This window comes from Python bivittatus, unplaced genomic scaffold, assembly GCF_059951505.1.
Source record: "Python bivittatus isolate LINGU-HERP-01145 unplaced genomic scaffold, Pbiv_v1 ctg000610_np1212, whole genome shotgun sequence".
Lineage (NCBI taxonomy): Eukaryota > Metazoa > Chordata > Lepidosauria > Squamata > Pythonidae > Python > Python bivittatus.
Genome location: NW_028277088.1, coordinates 31,069,702 through 31,090,260, shown reverse-complemented (window position 1 = coordinate 31,090,260; position 20,559 = coordinate 31,069,702). Strand labels below are relative to the sequence as shown.

Genomic DNA, 20,559 nt, shown 5'->3' with positions numbered 1-20,559 from the left:
TAACTGATTCACACAATGGGCTGAGCCATAAGAAAAATAATTTTATAATTTAGCATGAAGTACAAACCTAGCCAATATTTACAAGCACTGAAAGCAGAGGTGCAAGACAGGAATATATTATTGCACTACATCTCTTCAAAAGCTCACACAATTTACTTCAAAAATCTTCCTAGGAGTGTATGTTAAAATATAAAAATTCAAATGATCCCTGCAAGAAGTTTTTATGTTTACATAAGCAAAGAAACTATGTATATAACCTACCTTGCTAAAATCAGGATTGCCATAAACTGGGGTGGCTTGAGGACAGATCTTAGCTAGAGCACAGCTAGTCTTCAAGATTTCATTATGCCTATTAATGTTCTAAACAACACACATTGAAATCCAAATCAATATTCACATTCAAGATTTTTACACCACATAATCGATGACAAATACTAAAGTGATTCAAACTTAAAATATGCTATGTGTAGAGTTTTATGAAGCATTCTTAGAAAAAATTGATTTTACCAAAGTTAAGCATCAAAAATTTCTATTTTAGATAATATATCTCCCTCAGGCACTAATTATCTTAATCTCATCATAATTAAGAGGGCTATTCGTTATTCCCCACAACTCTGACCTTACCTGTGCCCAAAAGGTTACAGCATCTTCTATGTGACAGCCAACTACACTTTCGACTGTAGGAGAAAAAAAAAGTCAAATCATTTTGAGTGTTAGTGTTAAAAAAAAACTTTATCCTCTTAATATGTGTACCTTTATTATTATATGCTGAATCTTCTTCCATGTTGACAGAACCTAAAATACGGAAGCAATCTTTGGTTAGAATAATAGCCTATTTATGATTGGTCACACAGCCAGATGTTTATTATTATTGTTGTTGTAATTATCTGAAGCAGTTTAATCACCATCACACATACCTTTTCTGTGCAAGAAAGAAAAAAAACACAGGAAACCAGGGATTGTCTGCCTGCCACTTTCTTAGAACAAAAACAGTGCTGATGGAAACTATTTCCCCTTCTCAAAACTTGTAGATTAGGCTCACATATCATACTAAGACACAGTGAGATGGGTTTAATTTAGGCTTAGTAAGATGTATGAACCCAGCTACTGGGGTTCACAAATAATGGCTTAGGGACTCATGCAATGGCAAACTCAGCCTATTTTGTCTTATTCAAAAGGCCCTGGATAAGTAATTCATAGCTTAATGTGATGTGTCGTAAGCTACTATTGTAACAACTAGTAGTAATACACAAAGCGTTTATCTCATGGCCACATGGAAGCAAAATATCACTTGTTTTTTAAGTTTTGGCATAGTGTTGTCTTACTAAAAGCTTTTGTTTTTCTAATTAGAGCACCACTGTTTTTGTCAGATGTTCCTGCCTTTTATTTGCCACTCTTGACCAGCCTTCCTCAACATAGTTCCTTCCAGATGCACTTAGAATCTAAATCTAAAGTCCACACAACTTAAAGTTGCCAAGTTTGAAAAACACTGGTCTAAACTGAAAAGCCATGAAGTTTTTCATCTTTCCATATAGGGAAGGTGCTTCATATTCCTAATCATTTATATTTCTATTTCCAGGTCTACTGTATTCACTCTGAGATGCAACAACTAACAGTTTTTGAACAGTATTATTCCAAATGCAGTCACACCTTAGATTTTATACAAGAGCACTATAACCTTGTCAGAGTTGTTTTCAATCCTTTTCCTAACCAGCCCTAATACTGAGGGAAGTTACATTTGTATGACACACTTACTCATGGTTAACACAATCATAATTCACTTAATTAACCCAACTCTCTCGGTCCGAATGACCTCCTAAGCTACAAATTAATCATACAACACGCTAAGCTAAAATATAGTCAGCTATTTTATGATTTAGTGATTGTGTTCCTGCAATAAATTTAATTTGAATACTCAATAAACTGATTTTCCGAGCTGGCAATACACTGAGCCATAAACTAAACAAATAGGCTGGGCTTGCTCCACTTGTAAAGACACAAAAGTTAAAGCAAGGTTAAAAGTAACAAGCTTGGCATGTTGTACAAATGGAACTCTGCTTAAGATGTTGGCTTAGGAGCAGAGAGACCCAAATTCACAGTCAGTCACAGCCTTGAAAGTTCAGTCAAGAACTTTGAGCCAACTGCTATCTCACAGTTATGAGGAGAAATCAGAGGAAGGAGTTTTAGTCATCAAACTTATTTATTTTATTAAACTTATATGCTGCCTGACTACCAATGACTTTGGGTAGCTCACAACAATCACAACAAGGACATTACAATAAAACCAATTAAAAGGAAGGGAAAAAAAGATAAAAAATGGCAAGAACAAGAGACTGGATGGAAACGAAGCAGGAGGTCTCGCTCTCCCTCACCAAAGGCCTGGGTGAAGAGCCAGGTCTTCATGGATTTTCTAAACAACAGCAGAGTGGGGACCATCCAGATCTCGAAGGGAAATCTTGCTCCAAGGGCAGGTGCTGCTACAGAGAAGATGTGCTCCTGGGATCCCAGTAGATGATACTGTTTAATCAAAGGAACCCAAAGCATGCAACTCTGCCAGATCAGATCAAACAGGCAGATATTATCAGAGTTCCATGTACTGTCTTGAGCTTCTGGAGGAAAGATGGGATATGAATCTAACAAAGAGTAAATATCTGCAAGGAGAAAAGCATCTAGGTGGTGTGGAGCAGAGGCTACTGAGACATGAACATGTATAAAGGAAGTTCATGTCTTCTCATCATTACGTTGCTTGAAAAAGTAAAGTGACTGTTTTTATTTCAATCAAATCAAAGTTTAAATAAAGGGACCTGTAAATATGAGTATTTTGTCCCTCAAATCCAGCTACAAACAATGAAGAAAATGATCTGAGATTCTGAGCCTTATTGGCCACCCACCAAACTATACAACTCTAAAGAGGTAAGATTGGTTTTACAAGATTTCTAAGATTACCAAGGCAAGCAGTTCAAACTGCATCTCTAAGGAAGAAGTATGGGTCTGGGAAAAAACTTATGCCCAGAGGGTCCTAGAGATGCTACCAATCCCTAAACCATAGAGCAATGTTTCTCAACCTTGGCAACATTAAAGATGGATGGACCAATTCCCAGAATTCCCCAGCCAGCATGTTGGCTAGGGAATTCTGGGAGTTGAAGTCCACTTATCTTAATGTTGCCAAGATTGAGAAACACTGCCATAGAGGGCTAAATAAGCCAATGCTGTGAATAAAAAGCAGCTTCCTAAATTTATCCTGCTACTTTAAATTACTGCTTGTGGCAGGCACACTGAAACAGTTTTTGACCCTAAGGGACAACCTTTCACCAATGACTGAAAATGGGGACCACCTTAGTTGCAAACCATGTAATGCCATGGAAGTCATCTGAAATCTGTTGACATCATCTTTTTTTCCAGCCTTGGAAATGCTGATCCCCATCTCACCTGCTTCATTCTTAACACAATCTTCCATGTACAAGATCACTACTTATTTTATTTCCATAGTATAATTGCTACAATTGACAATCAAGTAACTGATTTATTAGATTTAAAGACTGATTTTCATTCAGGTGCTCAAGGCAGTGTATGCAACACTCCCTTCACCTGTTTTTCCTACAACAATCCTGTGAGGTAGGTTGGGCTGAAAAAGGATGATTAGTGAGCTTCTGTGGCTGAGGCTAGATTATAACCTGGGTCTCCCTGCTCTTAATTCAAGACTTCAACCACTACACTACATCTTGATCTACTACAACTCATCTACAGATTCATCAGTGGCCAGATCTACTTTTAGCCACCCTGTCCTAAAAATTACCCCAACCTACTTCAATTTAAAGCTAACTATCCAGAGAATTACCATCTTATTTTCTATGGATACAAGAGTCACAGAGGTAAAGACAAATCCTGCCTAGCTTCTATTTCACTAATCTAAAAACAATATAAATTTGGGATGAATGCTGCAAGAATGAAAATGGTAAAGTTAATCCCAGAACATTGAATAAGGTAAAGTTGCAAAATTTCCACTTCAGTTTTACGTCATTTTTTAACTCAGGGTACTACACCTGCATCATCCCAATTGCCTATCTTAATATAATTAACAATATTAATAAATTATTAAGATGGTAGCCTTGACCTATTCCACATGGTTGTGCTGCAGATATCCCAGGAGATGCGCTTCCTGAAATTTAGTGCTAATAGGCATTTCGTGTAATCTTTGTAAGGAACACACCCACACTTCCTTGAACCAAGTTAACTCAACTACCTGGCTTTTCAGCACACACTAAACCATAAACTTACGCCGGTTGAGGCCCCCGACTTACTAGCCAACTGACCACGTTTTTGTTTAACCACACATAAAAGTTAAATACTACAGTATTTATTAACGGAGTCCACTTTCCAGCAAGAGTCGGTGCGACAGATAGCCGGCCTCTTCGCGCTCCTTTTCTTACAACGCGTCGATTCAGAGAAGGCCCTTAAGGTCCCAGCTTTTTAAAATCATATTCCACCATTAGCGAATCAGTTGAAATTGCTTTTTGGGATTTTTTTCCTCCTCGCGCGCTCCCTTTCCCTGCCTCGGAGACCCAGCCAACGTTCTGTTTCGATAACTGGGCCAATTAAGATCTCGAAGAGATAACAGGAAGGCGACAGAACGCGGCCTGCAACGGGAGAGCGAGGCGCACGCACCGCACAGCCCAAGTCGCGCTCTTGACACAGCCACGTGACAGCCTCAACCAGTCTAAACCTGCGCGGGAGATTAACGACCAAAGAGCTGTTGTCAGATCTGCACAAACTTGCGGGTTTTGTGTGCGTGACCGCACGTCCTGGGTCTATTAATATTTTCAAGTTGAGACACATTTACATTAACGTTTAGTTAAGCCTGCTGTATTCGAGGGTCCCCGCGCACAAAGTGACCACTGCTAAGACTACAAGCGTAATGCAGGCGGGGGCTGTAGGGGGTGGCAATTGGGATTTAATACAGACCCAACAAAATACGCAAAGCCTCAGCTTGGAAGATTGCAAGTCTTGCACATTTAAGAGGCGACTAGGTAGGTAGAGAATTGCACGTGCATTTTGAACACAATCCTAGTAGTAAGACTCCTAACGTATTCAAAAGTTAGCGTGCTTATATTTGTTTTTAAAGAGTCGGATCCTATGTACAGTATAATGAAATGGGCTGAAACCCCTTAAGACAATGGAGTTTTGTATTACGATGAGTCTTTATCTTCACTTTCAAAATAATCCCAATAGTTTATTTTGCTTTTGTGGCAAGATGGTGTGTAAAACCACCCAGAGTCACTGGGAGTTGGGCAGCATATAAATTTATTAATATTATTACTGCATTGCACCAGCATACAAAGAGGGAACTGCAAAGCTAAAAAGCAGGATACATACACAAGATTAGAAAGCATCCATCAGCAATAAGGGCCTATCTGCACATCCTACTTGTCCTGGTGTTCTACTTGCTCCACTTTTCTCCAGAATAGGCACCCAACCCCAGCCCACCGTGAAGGCAGATCTGCCCCTCTTGCTTTGCTCCATGTTGAAAGTAGTGTTTTCCCACATCTGCCAGAAGCTGCTCTGACCATCTGTGCCCTTCATTTCTTTGTGGTCAAATGCCTCCACCCCAATTGGGTACTATATGCTATGATGGGCATGCCCCCTCCCCTCTGGTCACTACATTGTGTATGTTTCATCCTCGGTAGCTGAATTTCCTGACTCCCTTTAGACAGAATCTTCCTAGGTAAAACTGCCTCTTTTTCCCATACTCACAAAGTGTTGTGCAGAGTTTGCCAGTGCTTGTTGAAAAGGTGGGTCCTTTTTTTCTTTTTAAACTAGTCTCACATAAATGCAGTTCAGAGATCCCTTTTCACTTGGGTTACAGGCTACTTTTTAATCAGCAGGCAGAAGTAGCAAAGCTAGCCTGCAAGCTTTCAGGATCGTAATGCCTACAATCGCCATGATTTCCAATGCAGCCCTGGTGCCACCAAAACAAAACTAGTTGGGAATAGTTGAAACTGCCAGGTATTTGGCAGGCAGGCAGGCAGGCAGGCATTTAACAGGAGAGCAAACCATGTAAAATATAGAAGGATTTATCCAGTAAAAGTTTGTTTAGCCTCTTTATTTCAGCCTCAGTGGAATCATCCCAATTCAGCTGGGGATTTGAAGATTTCTGGACATAGAGGTATTAAGATTCCCCCATACTGTACACACATTCCAGTGAACTGGGAAACCTTGGCAGTGAAATCGATGAGAGTTTGCCAGTTTTCTCTTGTAGCTCAAGTGACAAGAATGGGATATGTGGTTTTCTGCACAAGCAGAGCATTAAAATGCTCATTACAAGCAACCAGCTCCTGCAGTGAGCTAGACTACATGACTTCTAAGGCCCTTCCAACGCTGATTCTATAACTGGTGGACTTTATTTGCTGTGGAAACCACATCTCCAAAGACCCACAAAAAAGAAAGTGATTGCTGTTTGCTTTCCTGGCATGGGTAGATGGGGTAAAGAAGCAGGAGAATCTACTGATCAGGGGCTGTGGTAACTCTCTTCTGGAAAGGAAACCTGACCAGTGTAATTGCCAAAACTTCAAATCTGGACAGTGACTTTTTTAGGAAGCTTCATTTCCAGCTAGTATCATTCTGGCAGACAAGAACCCTAAACCTGCTGTGCAGAATTGCCCTAAGAAGGAACTCTACAGTGAGTGTAAAGATACCTTTTTTACACATTAGCCAAATAAAAGGTAAGACAAGCAGTTTATATAATCTTGTGAAGCCAGGCTAATAGTTAAGCCAAAAAAACCCTGATGTTTCTATTGTATTTTTGTTAAGTTCAGACTTACAACCTAATTGTGTGCACTGTCACTGGAAAATTTTATTGAAACAGTTCACCTGTTTCCCTCAAACACTGAATATGCATCTCTCATTTTACAGGGGCAAACGATAGAGCCATTTACATATATTAATGCCATCTGCTATCCATTCACAGCGTACAGTGTCAGTTTCTGCTTTTTGAATAGAAGTTTATGGGATAGTCTAAAAAGGCTAATTAGTGACATATGCATTACCAATCCTCTTACATTTTCTTCTCTCTCCCCCATTTCAAAAAGATTGTTGAGAGGAAGAAGAGAAATGGTATGTATTTTTAAGAAGTCTCATCTAGAAAGTCCTCATCAACAAATGATGAGAAATGCTCTGACTTTTAAAATGCTTAGTCCATAACAAAAGTGAAGTATTGTTATAAGAAATTAAGGTCCATTTTCAGTTATCATCTATAGTAAGCGATAGGCTATTAAAAAAAACAAGACAGATATATGTGGTCCAATCCAATGCATATACAATAATCTGTCAACCACATGTTTGCTGCATTACTTTTAGGTAAATCAGTTCAACTGTAATGAATATTCATTTTTCCTTATTACTATCAACATTTTAAAATCTTGAAATACAGAAAACAAAACCACTCTTTTCATAAAATGCAAATGTATATAGATGATAAAATTCTTTCAAAGATGATAAAACTCTTCCGAAGAGATATTTCTCAGTGTTCACAGTAGTCTTCTGCAATGAAACCTACAGTTTTTCCATTGCTGATTTTTGAATATGCAAAATTAGAATAGCATTATTTTGCTTCAGTGCCTGAAAAAAGGCACACTATCATATTATTTTAACTGTGGTAAATATAACAAAATTGATATGGAAAAATAAACATACTATAGTCACTGAATATATATAGAGGATAGAGAAATATAGAGATATGCTTATAAATGACAATAAAATACGTATTTTGTATTATTGATGATCTTGAGTCTTCGGTGGTATAGGACCTTTTCCTTTCTGTTCTCTTGCCTTCTCTTGTTTCAACTGTAATGAAAAAAATCCATATAAAATCACATGAAACATGGTCTACTTGTTTTCTGCAAACTACATTTCATCTAGTCCCATTATTGCTAGTTTTTCTTATCCTACAGCATCAGAAATTTCCTTTGCTGGATACTATGTTACATTTTTCTATTGCTTTTCATTATCACATAATTGCTTATTATTGTTGTGCAATCCTTTGGATTTGATTTAAGAGGTGCTTTAGAATGCATGGAAGTATGAAACAGTAAGTCAGCAGTTCAGTAAAGCAGCTTTGTCTGTTTCCAAAATTGTGTGGGTGTAGTCAAAGTCTCCCTGCATCTCATTCCAGAGCAACTCTTCAAAACAGAATGAGAAGGACTGCACAGCCTCATTACTTAAATGGTACTGTTTTGAATTTCTATAATTATAAATAGGCAGAAATAGAAGATGGACGATTCAATTTCAGATATGATAAAAGATAACTGTAGCAATAGGTGGAAAACAAAGTCACTCATCTTCAATATAAATTGCACAAACAGCCTTTTTTGTTTTTATATGTCAAGATAGTCCTGATATTTTCTTCTAAGTACATTTGATTTTCAGATGTCACTATAATACCCCAACATTTTTTTTTAATTATCAACACATTAATATGTGTCATAAGTGCCATTCAACAAATTATTTTTAATTGGAAATAAATGCCTTTGTTTTAAATAATGTATGCTGTGGGCTTACCCGTGTCTGATACTGTCTTTCAAAGTAAGCCATGTCATCTTCTTCAGTTTGCCTTAAACTGGAAGCCTGCATTGCTGTACTTGTACCTCCTTAAAAGTAACATTTTTATTAGATTTTAAAATACACTTAAAATCTATTCAGTTAGATAATATAAGAAGTTTTAAAATCATTACCATCTGTTAACTGGAATCCTGCCTGCATGGAACTGGAAGGACCTTGGAATGCTTTTAAAAATGGATTATCCATGTTGGTTACAGGAGCTTCTAAGAATTGAGCGGAAGGTGCTCCTTAAAATTAAACAAGCATTAACAAATTAAAATATTACAGCCAATGAATAAAATCTAGCTTAAAACATTTGTTCAGTGAGACTATCAAAGATATAGAAGAGCATTTCTATTAGATGATGGCATACTAGAAGATGAACAAATGAATAAATTGATAGTATGGATAAAATAGTGTAATCAAGGTCAGAATTGACATTCATCAAAAGGGTTAATTCTATCTTCTTCAGCTTCCATCAGAATAAAAAATGTTAATTATACTGGATGTATTATAAACATCCTATCATTGGTTAAACTGTCAGCAAGAAATGCTTGAAAACAACCACTGTTAGTAAGGTTAATAATCACAGCAAACTGTTTACATGCTGCAATTCACTTCCTTTAGTTTGTCCCCCAAATATTAATATAAACCTCCAGCTTAAGATAATACTCCATATACCAGATGAAGTGGATTCCAATCCACAGAACTTTTTAACATAATAGAATATTTATATTATATATAATATTTGTAATATATGTGATTTCTTAAACTTTAAGGTACATTTCTTAAACTTTAAGGTACAAGACTCCATTTTTGTTACAAAATGAACACTGCTATTCATTTGGAAATAATTATGAAATAGGTCTGAAGACCAGTTATTAAGCTGTGATTAAACTGAAAAACAATCATAAAAATATTAACAGGAGCAACAATTAAAAATGTACGGTAAGGTAGCTTTCTTACATATCTATAGAACAGATGAAATATGAGAAGGATAATTTTTTTCTGTGTCAGGACCTATCTGAAATGTACTGATAAGTTACAGATAAAGTAAAAGCACAGTTTAGTGAACAGGTAGAAGGAGAGCCCACCAAATCCAAAGACAGAAAAAGAGGGGAAAATATAACACAGTGCAGTGGGGAGAGAGACAAGATAGCTCCCTCTTACACTGGAGACTGAACAAAGAGGTTATTCAGATGATGCACAAAAAGTTGGATGAGAATAGAAGCCTGGATGGTGAAAAGGAATTGCCACCACAGCTGCTGATTTCCCAGGCTGGCATATCCCACCAGCATGCTTGATCTTTCCTCCCTCCTCTAAACTGCTGCCCCAACACAGTATATCCCACCAGCCTGCTGACTGGATTGATATTCCCAGTATCATCCTTCTTGCCCTCCCCTTACCTCACCAAGAACTCAAACATAAGCTTCATCCAACAAGGAAGTGCTGGTCAGAGCAGAGCCAGGGTGGGTAAAAGGAATACCTATTGTTGCTTATTTTCTACCATGTGCCTCCTCTACCCTTACCTAGATATCTGAACTGACTTCAGAAATGGCCTTGTCCATCATTTTGAAGTGCTGCATCCAAAATTCATTAAATCATGGCTTTATTATTATTTTATAATTCAAAATAGTTCATTTGCAATACATTTAATTGTATTTAATTAAAAAATAGACAATAAACACATTATAATACCTTCAGGACAACAATTTAGGACAGCAATTTAAAAATGTAAACCTAAAAGCTTCTTCCACTTCATACTTTTGTAAAATTTGAAATAGTTTTAGGAGCACAAAGAAAAAGAAGATATGACTGATCTTCATAGGAATGTCATAGACAGAGGTATTCTAATAAAGGCCTGTTGCCAACTATAAATGACACTCCATAATACACAGAAGATAAACAAAACAGAGCCTAATCAAATATCAGTTTCCATAGTGACAGACCGTTTCCATTAAACACAGGCTGAAAGGGTTTGAAAGTCAAGCACTTCTATGTTCAAATTAGGCCTAGACAAGTATTAAGAGCCAGAATGGTGGTGCAAAATGAGGTTTAATACGGTTATAGAGCTGGAGGAGGCAGCAATCTAGATCAAGCCCCTGCTGGATGCAGAATTACAACTATTTCAAATTCATCAAGAAGAAGAATTTTGCACCTACTAGAATTCCAGGTGATCTTCAAGATAACTCTGCATAAAATCAAAATAAGTATGGCAATTCCCATTTATTCCTCCCAAAAAGTCCAAGCATATTTGTACTAAAACTATAAGCTTTGATGGGCCACACAGTTCAAATACAGGGTATAAAACTAGATTCCATAATCAGACATCATTACGTGAAACACGGCACTTATTTTTTTAGACATGTACAGTAATTAAGCTATCACAATGGTGCTACTAAACTTGTATTTGTGTTTTTAAGTCATTGTTTATTATTTGTTGGATGTATATCCCCCACCCCATCCCGGTTTCCTCCAGGAGTTCAAGGCAAAATATATAACACTCCCACTGCTTATCTTCCCCCAAACTTCATAGGGTAAGTTGGCCAAGAGGTACAAAAGCAATCATGTATAAACTCAAAAAACAATATTTCATTTCATCCTTACCTAGTCCACTATCATCAAGTCTCATGTAGCCTTCTGCTAGGGAACTAAAACCTGTTAGTCCCCCCATTGCAGCATAAGGGACATCTTGCCCAACTGGCTTTCCTTGGGCTAAACGTTCCTCTTTTGTTTCCACTATTGTTTCATGAGAATATGCTGGCTGGCCACATCCACAAGTAAAGCAACTGTGAAACCCTGCACATTTGGAACCTAATGCAAAACATATTTTGAAAAAGTCACAATTACATGTTTGACAGGTTTCCACTCAATGTCACTTTTGCTTGCGATGGCCTTGGTGATACAAACAATGGCTACAGCTGAAACCTTTTAATATGCATATATGCATTATTTAAATAGGACAGACATGAGGAAAAAATGTAAGAATTAGAAGATAATCATTTCTACATCTGGGATCATAAACATTACTCATGACAGTATTCTTTGTTTAGATAATAATTTGCAGTTGGGGACTAATTCTACAACGAGTTGTCTGATAGTAGAAACAGTCTTATTGCATATGCTTGAAAAAGATCACATTGAGGCTCTCCTATCTGGAAGCAGGACAAATTTGAATATTGCATATTATGATACAAATTAACCAGATTTAAAGTCATTATTTATTTATTTATTTAGCATATTTGTATGCCACTGCAGTCAAAATTTACTCTCTGCAGCTCACATAAAAATACGATATAAAACAAACCCCATATAAAAATTATGACACCACAAAAAGAGAGAATAAAAGATGGTGACAACTCAAATCAGGGAGAGGCTCTCCAGAAAGCTCAGTCTTTAGAAGCTTGCAGAGAACCAACGAAGAGGAACCAGTCAGATCTCCACAGGGAGACTATTCCACAATATTGGTGCTGCAACAGAAAAGCAGCACCTCTTTGCCTCAGCCCCCTGAACCTCCAAAAGTGTGGGATTTGCAACAGTTTCTCCCTACTAGATCTAATCAGGCAGGCTAAAGTTGGCTGGAAAAATATTTAGTGTTAAATTAGTTTCCTAATTGCAGAATTTGAAATGTTTTAATCATTCCCAAAGCAACAGATATGCATTGTTGTTATACTGAGATAGTATTTAAAGAAAGATATCTGTGAATTGGATAGTAGTTACCCTTAAATATGAATTACTTATTTAACCAAAGAACACTTACACACGTTGCATGGAAATCCAGTTGCTGGACTATGCTGATCTGCAAAGTGCTTACATCTACAGCGGATGGACTGAGTACCATTAAGAGGAACAAAATTATAAGATTTACACGGGCATCGGCTCACTCTACAAGGTACAGAAATAGGGCGTTCTTTTGGAATCACTTCAAAGTCTGTTTTGTGTTGTTTATATCTAGGAAAAGTAAAACAAAAATGCAGACACACTGTTTGGTTACTACTCACTTATTAGAATATGTAGTAATCCTTTTATTATTCAAAGACATTCAATTATTCTATAAAAGAGGCAAGGCTAATACACTTTGGCAGAATCTGCTAGTCAATCAGTATTTCAAAATCTCCACTCTTGTCCTGGATTTGGAAAAAATATACATCAATTTTTTAACTGATCCCTTGGATTGCTCAGTTTTCTACATGTGTTGGGGCAGAGAGTTGCTAGAAATATTGAGGCCTCCAGAGTATGGACCTCTGAATGAATCCTTCCCAGTAGAATTATTTGGAATGAACTTTTTCCTGGTTTGAACCTTAATCCAAATAAGAAAGTCAGAGCTTCTCAGTACAACACTACATTCATTTTATTTATCAGTAATTAACATAGTAAGAAAACAACCAAAGTCATGAATTTTGTTATGTTGAAAAAGCCAAAAGTGAATGTGGAGATTGAACAGATCTGCACATTTCCAAGACAAAAGGTTTCCTTTCTAACTTCACAAAAGGAAAATGAGCTGTCAAAAATTTGCCTTCTCTTGGCTTATATTTGTGAATCCAACCAAGGACAGAGGAACACATGTACTATATTTTTGTGCAAAAGAGTTGTACTGAGAGTCTGATAGCACAAACCAGCAGACTCAGGAGTACAGTTATGTATTAACCCAAAGGTAAAATAACCCAGATTTTAAGACAATACCCATTTTCCTCTGGTAAGATTAGGCAGAAAAAAAAATCTGCCTCAATTATTGCATTATCAGCAAATCTAAACCCACTCTTCTGTTTTAAAGATAAAAATTATTTGGAGAATTAGTCTTCCTTCTGAGCAAATGCCATATTATGGATACATAACATATATGACTATTAAGAAACAAGTTATCTGGTCAAGTTGATTGCATCATCATTGGTACAGATATAGAATGCCTTACCTGTGAGAACAAAAACAGGGTGTTTCTGGACCCACGAGTTTACAGTCCATGCCAGTTGGTGATCTCCAGCTCACATACAATCTATTTTGCAACCGAATTGGTAATACTCGTTTCTTGTATTGTTCGTATTCTTCAGGGGTAAACAGTTTCCCACCATCATCTTCTCCTACAATTCTGCAAAAGTGTTGATTTCTGTAATACTTTTCATTACATATTTAATTACAATTGAAACCAACAACCCTTTAATAATAAACACGTAGAAAACAGGGTGAAATTGTTATGTCATAAGAGAAAGGAGAGAGAATCTTGGAACCAAAATGTGAATATGTGGGAATTCTGATTCTAAAAAGAAGTAGGTGAATATCTAAAAACTACTATGATCCTAAACATAATTTTATTTATTTATTTATCGGATTTGTCACCGCCCATTTCATCAAAAGACTCTGGGCGGTTTACAAAACAATTAAAATCAATTAAAATTACAAAATTACATAAATAAATAAATAATAAAAAGATCCAAAATAATTGGCAATCACTCAGGGAGCGTCATCGAGGCGCCAGCCACCCCCAGGATTGGGTAGAGTTGTTATCCCCCCCCACAAGCTGGCAGAGCCAGGTCTTCAATTTTTTCCAGAAGGCTGGTGGGGTACAGGCCTGCCACACCTCAGGGGGCAGAATGTTCCAAAGGGCGGGAGCAACAGCAGAGAAGGCTCTCCTCCTGGGCCCCACCAGTCAATATTCTCTCACTGACAGGACCCGCAACATGCCCTGCCTGACCGGGTGGGACGGGTTGATGTGACAAGGGTAAGACGGTCCCTCAGGTAACCTGAACCCATGCCGTGTAGGGCTTTAAAGGTGATAACCAACATTTTGAATTGGACCTGGAAGCAGACTGGGACCCAATGCAGCTCGCAGAGCAGAGGCGTTACATGGGCCCTCCTTGGGGCACTCAAAATTATTCTCGCGGCCACATTTTGGACCCGCTGTAGCTTCTGGATACTCTTCAAAGGTAGCCCCATGTAGAGCGCATTGCAATAGTCTAGCCGAGAGATGACCAGGGCATGAGTGACTGACCAGAGAGCCTCCTGATCCAGGAAGGGGCGTAACTAGCATACCACACGAAGGTGGGCAAAGGCTCTCCTGGACACAACTGCCACCTGCTCCTCAAGCAGGAGCCGTGAGTCTAGGAGGATCCCCAGATTATCCACTGGGTCTGTCTGGGGCAATGCTACCCCATCCAGCACCAAAGATGACAACATCCTGGATACAGAGGAGCCATTAACCCACAGCCACTCCATCTTATGAGGGTTCAGTTGAAGCCTGTTGCACCCCATCCAGACCCCCACAGCCTCCAGGCACCACAAAAGGGTGGTCACGGCATCACTTGCCTCACCCGGGATGGAGATGTATAACTGGGTATCATCAGCATATTGATGATACTTCATCTCATGGTGGCGGATGATCTCACCCAGTGGTTTCATGTAGATGTTAAAAAGGAGCGGAGAGAGTACTGAACCCTGGGGCACCCCACAAAGGAGGGGCCATGAGCTGGACCTCTCGCCCCCAATCAACACCAATTGGGATCGACCTTGGAAGTAGGAAGAGAACCAGTGCAAAATTGTGCTGCCCACTTCCAACTCCCCAAGTCGACCCAAAAGGATACCATGGTCGATGGTATCGAAAGCCACTGAGAGGTCAAGAAGAGCAAGGATGGATGCACTACCCCCATCCCACTCCCGCCAGAGATCCATGAGTGTGACCAATGCCATTTCCATCTGGGATCCGGGCCTGAAACCTGACTGAAAGGGGTCCAGATAATCCATTTCCTCTAGGATCCTCTGGAGCTGCAACGCCACCACCTTCTCAATCACCTTCCCTAAAAAGGGGAGGTGGGAGACCAAACAAAAATTGTGCAGTATGGTGGGATCCAGTGATGGCTTCTTGAGGAGGGGGTACACCAGCACCTTAAAGGCAGCTGGAAACACCCCCTCCCTCAAGGATGAATTCACCATTGCCTGGACCCACCCACATGTAACTTCCCAGGTAGTTTTAACTAGCCAGGAAGGACATGGATCTAGTTGACAGGTGGTGGCACTGACTGTCTGGAGGGCCCTGTCCACTTCTTCAGGTTCAACAGGATCAAACTGTTCCCAGATAACAGGGTAAGAACATACCCTGGGCATCTCTGTAGACCATGCCTCACACTTGGTATCCAACTGGAGCTGGATCCAGTGGATAATTGGCTGTGATTACATAATATACCTGGGTAACTTATCAGTGGTGTTCTCAACCCAATTTTTAGGGTTTACATAATTTTATTAAAATTATAATTACAACAGTAAAAACGAATACAAACTAAAAGAAAAAGAAAAAGAGTAGAAGGTTTATGGTATGAGCTTAGGGTTTGTGGCTACTTTGTGACTCACTTATTGTGCATGGAGAAATTTCCAATCTAGGTATTGTACAGGATTATCTGTGTTCAAGAATTTTTCTGTCTACATTTTCTTTTGAAAGGAGGAAACGTTTAAATTCCTATACATGCCATCCTTTATCCAAGGGACACACAGATTAGCATATTATTTTCTTTTTTTAAATAGTAATTTTATTAAAGATTATAATTACAACAGTAAAAATGAATACAAACTAAAAAAAAGAAAAAGAGTAGAAGGTGCAGAAAAAAACAAAAAAGGGAAAAAATAGAAAGAGAAATAGAAAAGAAATAATAATAATAAAGAAAAAAATATATATAAAGAAGTGACTTCCCACATTCATCACAAGTATAAACAATTTTAGTAACGTAACACCTTCTCTTAAAATAAACAAATGATCTCTTCTTCCCATATCCCATCTCTTATCTATAAACAAATCCATAAAGCACCGTCATTTCAGTCCTGATGTTAGCAAAAGTCCATTAAGATTACCAGAGATAACATATCTATTTTAACCTTGATCAAATAAACCAACTTTATATTCCTTCCTTTTACTTCTAACAATCTTAATATTTAGTCTCTTGTCATTTAACTTGATTTCTTTTCTTTTGTCCCTTCTCACAAAATTCTTCAAAATGTTTAACAAGCTTCTTTTGTAAATCCAATATGGGAAAATTATCCAGGTCACTCTCTTGGTTTGTATATCCCTTTTAATTATTAAGACATCAGTCGGATTCTTTTGTATGTCAAGTGTAATATCTTTTTCTGTGTCATTCTTGTAGAAATCCACTTTCAACTCAGTCTCGATCTTGTCAGACAGAACTTGCTCCTCTTCCATAACATCTTTTAGACACTTAAAATTAACTTCTGGGTTCATTGTTCAAAAATATCCTTCAGTATGTCCAATGTTAAAATATTTTGCTTCATTCTGTAAGTTGAGTTTAAGTGTTCTTCTTTAATTATAACATTAGTTCCCTTTAGTATCCAATTTTTAAAATCTTATTATGTTTCAAAACAAAAACATTTTCCCACAGGAAGGATTCTTTATAATTAATTCCAAAATCTTATTTCAAAATTATCTGGACCCTTAGTCTATTTGTGACTTTCTAAAATCAAACTTTTAATCAACCTTATGCTGTTTATTCAAAAAAAAAAAAAATTAAGTTCTGAATTTTGTAGTTAAAACTTCTTTTGCTAAGGATTGAAGAAAACTCACCCGGTGCTATAAAATTTGTCAATCCAAAGGTTCCTAAGAGCTGAAAGCAGTTAATAAGCAATTTCTGAAAGTGATTAGAAAAGGAAATATGCGAACTTAGTGTCCTTTCAAAGACACTGACCACAGTTTGAGCAAGGTGGTTATTCTCTCATCTCCCAGAGCTCTAAACCTGCAAGGAGCAGCTGTCAGGAGCACTTGTAGGTAATCTTAAGTCTTCTCCTTGTCCAGAGAGGAATTATTGAAGAACTGGTCTATTCACTGGCTCTTCATTCTGTCATGGTCATTGGCTCTGCTTTTTGCAGAGCCTTCTTTGGTCCACCATTTCTTCCCCAGAAGTCCGGCATATTATTTTCTTACTTCCTACCCATACAACAAGAGCGAAATTGTCTAGGTAGAAGGGAAGAAAATGGCATGGAACAACAGTTGGTGATCTCTGGACAAAGGATAAGCTATAAACCATGTTGTGTTCACATAAAAAGCTAACCCATGATTTATGGAATTAATTCAGATGGCTGTGGGCACACAATACACTGAATCATAAATTAACCATAGTGGCTGGATTCTCATAACACACTGTGCCACAAGTTAGCCAACTACATTTTAGCTTGGCATGTTCTGGAAACTCGAACAAGAAGTCTAGAGCAGTAGCACTGGAATAGTGCAAACATTCAGCTTGAGTTGCCCTCCAGATAAAAATCAATGGAAATGTATATAATTACAAAATGGGAAGGAGGCAAATCAAATTCAGTTAAACAGACAAAAATAAAAACAGCAGTGTACACATAATTTAGAAAGACTTTAAAATATCTACAAAATAAGCACAGGGACCAATAACACCAACCAACCACCACTTTTCTCATTCCATATTCCCAGTATTAATACAGATATTGGTCACCTTAAAATAGAGCTCCTATGGCTCTAGTGTGAAGTGTGTATTCAGTCAATGAATAAAAGCACAGACTAAACAAGAATCAGAGGGCAAACTTCTAAGTGCATACTGTATAGCAAAACACACTTTGAATTCACCTCCAGATGTTCATGCACAATGTGAGAAGAGCTCAGCATGGACCAGAACATTAGCAATATTGTACATGTGCCTCCCTCTGATGTTCCTCAGCATTCTCAGCAAATTTATAAATATGATTGCTGCTGGGCAATATATACAGTTTTGGACAATGAGAATAAACTGCAGATTAGCTATCTGAAATATTTTCCTTGTCAGAATGAAACCATCCTTTTAGATGCTATATAAAAATGTCCACAGTTAACTTTCCTTTTAATCAGCAGTGGATAATGTCACCAAACCTGCTCTCTAGACAAGCCATTCTTGGCAATCACAAGACACTCACTTGGGAGTGGAGGAGCAGAGATGGGAAACATGCTGCATGAAGGTTTTAAATGACCTTCTCAGCTCATTTAAAAGTTCAAATTTACATATCGTTTTCACATCAGGATGAGGCCCCAAATATGGGTAAATGATTAACCCAGTCAGACTCTGCAAACAGTCGAAAATGCAGGGCTGTCCCAGTTAAATAAGGAGCAGCCATTTTGATTGGGATATCAGCCTCCTTATCAGATTGTTCTTGGGTGGGTGGTATTTGCTAATGGCAATGAGTGGTGTGTAATGGCCAACAGACATTATGTGTATATATGTAGTAGCTAGAAGCAACTTACCAAACTGCTTTGGGTAGCATCATGGAAATGGTGAAGGGCTGGCCATACGGCACGACAAACAGATAAGTGCTGGATAATAACAATCCTCAATTGGATACCAATTGACCCCAAATGCCCCAAGCAACACTGGATAGATGATATAACTCAATTCAAAGGGGTTAACTAGAAACAACTTGCAGAGTGTTAAAACATTTGGAAAGCAGTTGAAAAGGCCTTCATCCTGCAGTAGATTTATCTGGGTTGATCATACTGAGTTGCCAAATTGGAATCAGAACCACCTCACCTTTTCTGCCCCCAATTCACCCTCACTCTTCTGCACCTTAAGAGCTGAAAGGGAGAGTTTTGTGGGGGCTGTTCTAGCTCCTGACTCTTACCTCCTAAGACTAGAAGAGTTAACCTTTTCTACTCAATTCAGACCAAGCAGCCTGACTTAGGGCAGGTAACAGTTTTGGGGGGCCTGACTGGAGCAGGAAATGGGCCTTGGAAGTGACCCAATTAAGCACCTTGTGTAAATATGGTCTCATAGTATGCTAGGCTTAGATGTGGTCAGCTAGTTTCTGGCTCCAGTGTATTGTCCAAACCCAACTCATAACAGCTTGTTTATGATACACTGTATTACAGATCCAAGTCAGTGGATTCAATACACTACCGTTAACTAGAGGTTAGTGTTTTGCATGAACACAGCCAAAATGCTGAAGCCAAAAGGCCAGAGGGGAGTGGAAATTCTCTGTTGGAAAGCAGGTCTTAATCTTCAGATCTTCCTTTGAGTCTTGGCTGCTAAAGAACAGCATCTTTCTTTGTGGTTTCAATAGATATGTATGTATTAGCGTTATTGATGTTGTTTTAACTGCTGGTTGGGAGCCACCTAGAGTTCAGTATAAGATAGGTGGCTATATAAATGTTTTAAATAAATGAATAAATCTTTTACCCAGCAGCGAAGAAACGCTTTCTACGTATGCTCAGGCGACACCTTTTATTTCTGTATATGGCCCAAGACCGGTGGTTTTCTACTACTAACTCCTGGTGAGCTGCCTCATGGTTTGCTGAATCAATTAGGTTGGCTGGAACCGCACAAACCAGTCAACCCCATTTTAGCCAATCCGTAAGATTTGTTCCTGGTTCAATACGGGGACCGAAGTTGGCTGCACAATTATAGCCAGGCTACCGGATCTGGCGTGCAGAAATCCGGACGACCACCAGACCGCAGCGCGCGTCTCCAAGCGCATTCCAAACAAACGCGGGTCTTTTGAGACACGCATCTACCATCAAAAAGCCGCGAGGAATGGAGAAGCCTCTTCCGTCCAGGGCACCCGAGCGATGGCTTTCCCAGCCCCTCCTCGGTGGATGAAAAGCGGCCGCCAGGTTGGCTTCCTTACCTCTTATATTCCAAATAGTCGTCTATGGCGGCGGCGGCCCCGGGCTGAAATGTCAGCCACTCCATGACCTCGGGGACGCCCTACCGGCTCTCCCCGCCGACTGGGCAGCGGAGATGCTGTTTCACAGATCCCGCAAAGTCTTTCCGGACGAACGCGAGACGCGCGGCGCGGCGCGGCGCGGAGCAAAGGCCTCGCGGGAGAGGGAGGTGGCTCCCCGTCAGGAGGAGCGGCTGGGCCGCAGCGTCGCTCAGGAGGACTCTGCCGTTGCTTGGAGGCGACGGCTCTAGGTTGCCTCCGCGCGCCTGCCTTGGTTTTTCGATAGGTTCCGTTGAAACCGCCGCTCTTCCGTTGCTACGTGAC

The 20,559-nt window shown here is 38.9% G+C and overlaps 2 protein-coding genes across 3 annotated transcripts in view; both read right to left on the bottom strand.

Annotated features, from left to right (window-relative positions):
- STK31 (serine/threonine kinase 31) overlaps nt 1–2,522 on the bottom strand; it is a 46,707-nt gene extending 44,185 nt beyond the window's left edge. The window contains exons 1-3 of one of the 2 annotated variants that reach the window (XM_088150685.1): nt 754–2,522; nt 625–677; nt 262–360 (exon numbers count right to left, since the gene is read on the bottom strand). In XM_088150685.1, the coding sequence (XP_088006811.1) occupies nt 262–360; nt 625–677; nt 754–784 (183 nt within the window). In that variant the 5' untranslated portion in view covers nt 785–2,522. The remainder of the gene's footprint in view (nt 1–261; nt 361–624; nt 678–753) is intronic. The other variant, XM_007425715.3, reaches the window with a different exon arrangement.
- Nucleotides 2,523–5,442: 2,920 nt separating this feature from the next.
- On the bottom strand, nt 5,443–20,470 carry FAM221A (family with sequence similarity 221 member A). The gene is made up of 7 exons (XM_007425717.3): nt 20,200–20,470; nt 13,505–13,678; nt 12,353–12,543; nt 11,200–11,406; nt 8,727–8,840; nt 8,554–8,642; nt 5,443–7,839 (listed from the first exon to the last, which is right to left on the bottom strand). The coding sequence occupies exons 1-7, from the start codon at nt 20,262–20,264 to the stop codon at nt 7,768–7,770; spliced, it is 912 nt and encodes a 303-aa protein (XP_007425779.3). The 5' UTR covers nt 20,265–20,470; the 3' UTR covers nt 5,443–7,767.
- Between the last annotated feature and the right edge of the window lie 89 nt (nt 20,471–20,559).